The 6,690-nt window shown below is 43.1% G+C and overlaps 1 protein-coding gene across 4 annotated transcripts in view; it reads left to right on the forward strand.

The window, feature by feature from the left end:
- LOC118451892 (C->U-editing enzyme APOBEC-1-like) overlaps positions 1 to 6,366 on the forward strand; it is an 8,265-nt gene extending 1,899 nt beyond the window's left edge. The window contains exons 2-5 of one of the 4 annotated variants that reach the window (XM_035890518.1): positions 867 to 894; positions 1,615 to 2,003; positions 3,251 to 3,369; positions 4,421 to 6,366. In XM_035890518.1, the coding sequence (XP_035746411.1) occupies positions 867 to 894; positions 1,615 to 2,003; positions 3,251 to 3,369; positions 4,421 to 4,429 (545 nt within the window). In that variant the 3' untranslated portion in view covers positions 4,430 to 6,366. Of the gene's footprint in view, positions 1 to 866; positions 895 to 1,614; positions 2,004 to 3,250 lie in introns of all 4 variants that reach the window. The other 3 variants (XM_035890517.1, XM_035890516.1, XM_035890519.1) reach the window with 3 other exon arrangements.
- Positions 6,367 to 6,690: the final 324 nt, after the last annotated feature.

The raw sequence follows: 6,690 nt of genomic DNA on the forward strand, positions 1-6,690 counted from the left end.
GAAATGTAATTTCACTGTGTACATTTCATAATTCCTTATCTTAAAGAGCTAAGAGCTATGGAAAAGTGCCTTTAGTATCTTAATTCTAAGTAAATTAATACTTTTCCTCAATAAAATTAGGGTTCATAGATGCTTACTTTTGCTATGGATGGACTTTCACAAAACAAATAAATAGTCTTGATCACCTGCTATTGTTTTCATCTAGACCCTCAGCTGGGAAGGGATGAATGCGTCATAGGGTCAAACTTCTTTGCCTCCACGAAAGGCAAAATTTATATAGTGAGGCAGGTCTGTGGTGCCACACAGCAGGTATTTGTTAGTCAGAAATTGCCCTCCTTTCTGCACTGATTTTTATCTTGGGACTAATATTTTTTCAGCTTTTGAAACAGTTTCATACTAAGAAAGAACCGTTGGCTGTGAAAATGTTTTTGTCTAGATTGACATTATGAGTACCAACAGGAAAATAGCTCAAGTTTTGCCTAGTAGAAGTAGTTTGGAAGGTAAAAAGGGAGAAGACATTTGCTTCTGCTCTTTGATTAAAGCAGGGAAAAGCAGATGCTATATTGCTGAAGTCAGTGAAGCTAAACTTGAGTGAGATCACAGTCAACCCTAATGTGTTAAAGTGAGCAAGGTTCATGTACAGCATGGTTTAAACAACCACCAAGTTTAGCTCCCAGGTAGAAATCCACTGCTCCTGCATCCCAGAGTGACTATCCTGCTATGCAGGGATTACTTATTAAGCCCTTTTAGATAAAAGATATTTGGGAGGGAGAGTATAGACTGAAAGGGGCCAGGACAGGAGGTGTAGAGGAAAGTTTGTTTTCTGGTCTACTATCCCCAATGACTCACAAATCTTTTCTTTATAGATCCTGCACCCAGAGAGAGCAACCGAGGGTAAGAGATTATAGTTCTATCACCGTGTGCTGCCTGGGCCCAAAGCAATTTCCAGAGACAGGCAAAGCTGAGAAGTTATAATATATAGTCATGTCTGTGTGTATGCATGTGTGAATCGATTTAAGTAGTTTGTAGATGTATGACTGATTTCATTACAAAGTGAGTCTTATGCTGCTACTAGAGATACATATATTATCCGTACATATAAACCATTGACTAAGTCTAAGACTGAGATTGGACCTAGCCACACCCAGACTCCTCTCTGAGAAGGAGTTTAGAAAGCAAGGGGGTCTATTCTGAACCTCGTGACTCAACGGGAGGGTCCTCCTTATCCCCTGCACCCGCGATCTCTTTGTGAATCATTGTAACTCAAGCATAACTTACTTTTCCTTTGTGTACTTCTTCCATGCAGTAATAAAGAGAACCTTGCCATATTCAAATCTTTAACTAAGTTGTTTTTCTGATTAATTTTGTCAAATCACTTTGATAATCTACTGATGATTGAGTGCTATTAAAATATCACAATCAAATTGTGCGGTTTGCCACAAACAAATCCTAAACTGCTACTAAATAAATTGTGTGAATCAAATCAAATTGTGCAAATAAAATTCATGACAAATTGGAGTAGTTGGCAGGATCCTAAATCAGCATTTGTGACAGCAATGCACAATGGGACCAAACACCACTAGGATCATAGCACTGCTGCTAATTTTGTTGCAGGTGGAAGATACAGCCAAATGACTTCAAAAGAAATTATTTGCCTGGCCAACATCCAAAGGTGGTGTACCTGCTGTATGAAATCAGGTGGAGCAGAGGTACCATCTGGAGGAACTGGTGCTCGAACAATTCTACCCAACATGCTGAAGTCAACTTCTTGGAAAATTGTTTCAAGGCCATGCCATCAGTTTCTTGCTCCATCACCTGGGTCCTATCTACTACCCCCTGTGGGAAATGCTCCAGAAGAATTCTGGAGTTCCTGAGGGTACATCCTAGTGTGACCTTGGAAATATATGCAGCCAAGCTGTTCAAGCACCTGGATATCCGTAACCGGCAAGGTCTGAGGAACCTAGCAATGAATGGAGTCATTATACATATAATGAATCTTGCAGGTAACCCAACTACTCTTTGGCTTTGTCTAGGTGTGGATTGAAAGTTCTGGGATTATGTGTGTTCTCAGCAGTTGTGCTGTGTAATAGTGGTGATGACTGGCATTGGGAAGGACTAGTGAGTGCAAAAATGCCACTCTCTTCTGCCTTATTTCTTCCCCAATCTCATACAGCAGCAGGACCAGCATGGTCATTTCCTCCTGCCAAATCTGCACAAGGAGATTTATGTTTTTCTCTAGCCATCCATGCCTCCTTTATATACAGTGAAAAATCCTGAGCATAAGATAGAACCTGTCCCTCCTAGCATATATATGAAGATCAGCTTGCCAGCTGCAGCAAGTAATTGGTTTTCCTTGTTAGCTGGAGAAGACAAGACATATCTAAAGGAGACTTTCAGACGATGCATCGCAAAGGACAACTGTGTCTTGCATGTGTGCCTTTTTTTGTATGTATATCTTGCTTGCCTGTTGATGTTTGGCTGTAAAAATAGACCAGACAAGTAGCTCACAGGGGGGAATGTACAGTTGAAGAGGTGAATCTCACATAACTGCCTGGATACTTATTACTGGAGTGTGCAGCTACAAAACGTACCAAGTCAAATGTAAACTTAAAGGACATTGCTTATCTTGGGAAGCCTGTCTCTGGGATTATACCATCAGAGCATTGACAGAAGCTCTGGCCATCCTATCAACACTAAGATCAATATGAAACTGCTAAATGTTAGGGTGTTCACTCTAGGTTTTCCCTGATCATCAAGGTAAGTCAGGCAGATTCATAACTGAAGCAACAAATTTATTGTCTTACCCAAAGTTGCTGTGATGAAGCACAAGGCTGCCAAAAGGTACACCTGAAGAGCTCTGATCGCATGTGCCACTTCCCTTTACAGTGGCTCCAGAGAAGCAGCTTGCCACTCACCAATACCTTCTCCCTTGGCCAACGTGCTCTGGCTTTATGCCCTGACGCACTGTCTGTGATAGGGGTTGCCCAAACCACTGTAGTGATCTCTCTGTCTCTGGCAATTCCCCTTTTTAGACATATTGCTATTTGTAGAGTTTTGGTTCCCCTTTCCGCTAACTTATTTGTGTAGTTGCAAGTCATTGTTTGTCCCTTGCATGAACACCCTCAGATGAGTATCTTTCTCCAGCTCTTTACTGTTGTTTTACCGAGAAAGAAGTGACTCACTGGCATATTCCTGAAGAAGGAACTGGGCAAGCCTTTCATCAAGAGTGACTGGATATCTCTCTTCTCAGATTACAGTTACTGGTGGAAAATATTTGTTGCATACCGACATGGAGAAGAAGGTTATTGGCCCTGGAGCTTTGCTTCATACATCTTTCTGAATCAGACAGAGCTCTGTCATATCCTTTTGGTTAGTAGGCACCTGAAAAAAATGCTGAGAGTGAAAAGTAATGCAAAATCCTATGAAAAGGAGGTTTGGAGGATTCTGACAATGGTGTTAGCAGAAACAATAGTAGGAAAAATAAGCATGGGCTTGATGCTGCATCAACAGAGGGCCAAGCAGGTGGGATATTGCAAGGACTATGCTGCTACATTGTGCCTTTGTGGCCAGGAGTAGAGAAGAGATTTAGCAATATTCTCAGGGTTTTTTACTAAGAAAAGGGTAAGTTATTTCAACTCTTTACATGGATAAGCTACAAGTTCATTAGCTTGCATCTTACTGGAGCTATTTGATCCCAAAAGCTCATTCAGCTATGTAAACATGATTCAAGTACACTCTTTTTGCCTCTCAGAACAGGGCCACTGATTTTAGTTAAGTTCTGAGCAAGTTCAAAAGCCTAGATGGGTGGATTCGCTTTCAAGATTCACCTTCAGGATCAGAGCTTACACATAAGAGTATCCTATGACTGACATCCACATTCCCTATTTCTTGCAATCCATACAACTGCAGGAGTTATTTGTAAGGCCTGAAATCCTACTATACAAGGAAGACAAGGTGATCTACTGAACAGGAGAGAAAATCAGGACTGGAGTTAACTTCCTGGCTCAGCCACCCTTTGTGGGGCAAGCCAGTTTCTGCTTGAACCAGTCCCTATATGTAGAATGGGGGCTAGCAGAATGGATGGCAGGAGATAGAGGGAGGGATGCACAGAGCTATGTACTACAGACACGAACTTATAGTCTAGAAGGAGAAAAGCTAAACTGTTTTTAGGATGCTATAAATGCCTTGCTTTACTTGGGACTAAGGAAAAGGTATACATTAGGCTTCATTTCAGTTCCATCCACCCCAAGCTTTACATAGGTCTTTTAATACCTCAGGATGTGACCTTTCTCATTCCATCTGAATAAGACATTCAGGTGACAGGATACAGTCAGTGGCATTTATCCAGTCAGTCAGCTGATTTAACAAAGTAGTTAATGCAATGTAACTGCTTAGGAGATATTTTCCCCTTGGCTTTCAGCCTTCCTGAGTCTCCTACTGTCTGAGATGATTAAATAATTTAGCAGCTTACTGCACAATCAAATGCATGGTGTGATGATTACCAGGGAGCTGAACAGAGCTGTCTCCTAAATGCTTGTGAGTACCAACAAACTACGGCTGACTCAGCACAGTTCCCTGGGCAGCAGGTCAAAGCAAACATGCCCTTCAAGACTTGGTTTGAAAGAGCCAGCTAACAAATGACCTGACACTCCCCGTGCCTCTGGCAACCTTGGTGATTACTGCAGAGTCCTGGTGGCTAGGAAGCTTGCGCTGGGACACTCATGCTGAAAGTCAGGCACTTGAACAACTGCTTTGCTGCCTCAGCCAAATTCAAGCCACCCCTAAAATGAAGGTGAATAGGGCCCATCATCTGTAGTTCTGACTAATCACCAACACTCTGCAGAGGGAATGGGAAGGTCTATGGGCTCAGCCCTTGTGACCACCCAGCCCCATTGTACTAATTGTGCATGTTCAGGTAAGTCTCACTGACCATTGTCAGCTGACACAATTCTTGGGGCGGACCAAGAACCCCTGAGCACAGAGGTGTAATGAGGAGAGTTCATTCCAGGCACATGCTCCAGAGCAATATAGACCATTGTGTCCAGTCCTGGCCTTCCTGGCACAAGAAAGACACCGAGGAACCGTTTGGTGGAGTACCACTGCAATGGTCAGGGTGCTGGAGCACTTGCCCTGCATGACGCTGAGGGAACTGGTTATGTTAGACCTAAAGAAAAGGTGGCTAAGTGGGATCTAACTGCAGTTCTCCACTACATAAAGGCAGCAAAGACAGAGCCAGACTCTTCTCACGGCTGCACAGAGGGAAAATGAGGCAACAGGCACAAACTGCAACAAGGGAAATTCCAACTGGACAGAAGTAAAAAGTCTCCCCTAACAGTGGTGCTGTACTGGAACAGGTGCCCAGAGAGGCTGTCAGACCTCCAACCCTGCAGACACTGAGAACTTTCCTCTGAGCTGCCTGATCTAGCTTTGGAGTTAGCCATGCTGCAAACACGTTGTTGGACTAGAGACCTCTAGAGGGCCTTTCTAAACACCAAAATTCTGCCTTTCCACAGGACCTAGCTCCACTTCCCCTGGATTCAGCTACTCCATCTGCCACCTTTTAAATGCCTCTGTTTCTGAGTGGTATGCCTTTCTAGGAGGGGTTTACACAGCACAGTAAATTCCAAGGTGCTACCTTGTTGTCTGGAAAGCTGTGTCCCAAGGGAGTTTATCTGACAAGGCGAAGGTGGATCAGAGTGATCTCTTGGACCAGATGCTGCATTTTCAAACTCTGTATCATGTTGAAGAGACAACTTCAGCTTTTGACATCTAATTTTCAATGTTCATGTTTCTTTCTTCCTGCTAGGGGCTTCCTCCGCTGGTAAACTTTGAATACTAACGAGCATCAGCAGCATGCCTTCAGGCTCCCTTTGTGCATTACAACATTATTTACAAGACTGGAAAATGCAGTCCCTGGCAGTCTTCCCCACTACGGGCTTGAACTATGAGTTCTGTGCTGTCACCAGAGAAGAGCCTTATCACTGGCTGGGCATTGCTCAGTGCTTGACACAGCCGAAGGAGCACGTGAGAAACCATCAAGAAGTTCAGATGGTGCAGCCAGGCAGCCAGGACACAGTGCTCTGGGTCTTTACAAGGCTTCCTGAGAGTTCAGTGGGGGTGGGGACCAAGCCCCAGGATCAGGCATTTCATGTCTGCTGATTCTGCGGTCAGATTCTGAGAGTACCCTCTTGAGAGACCAGTGAGTAACATTTTTCCTGCTCTGATCTGTTCCAAATTAGTAATCAGAGCAATGCATTCTGTTTTTGAGAATTTCTTATGAAGATCACTTTTACGGCTATGTGTGTACATTTCAGAAAACACTTTGTGCTGTTAGTATTTACGTAATATTATTACTATACTACTGCTTTTATTACAACGTAATACAATTATATTACTGAGGCTTATATTGCTTCATTTTAAGGTTTTATTATCCCTGTTTTTATGACTGTGGAAACAACAGAATAAAAGGGAAAATGTCAACTCTGTGGAAACTTTGCATTTCTTGTTGAGTTCCTGGGCACACATCCTTCCCTTGTAATTCCGCACTCTGCAATCCCAGCTGTTCATTGCAAACTGGGGGAACACAGTAAAAAAAATCCCTGCTTTTCCATCTGGAAGCACTGAGTGGAATGGTGAGGTAGGAGATATGGAAAGCTCTGAGCTATCTCTACAGGCAGAAGTAAAAAAGAT

The sequence above is a fragment of the Egretta garzetta genome, unplaced genomic scaffold, assembly GCF_000687185.1.
Source record: "Egretta garzetta isolate BGI_Z169 unplaced genomic scaffold, ASM68718v1 scaffold363, whole genome shotgun sequence".
NCBI classification, from domain to species: Eukaryota; Metazoa; Chordata; class Aves; order Pelecaniformes; family Ardeidae; genus Egretta; species Egretta garzetta.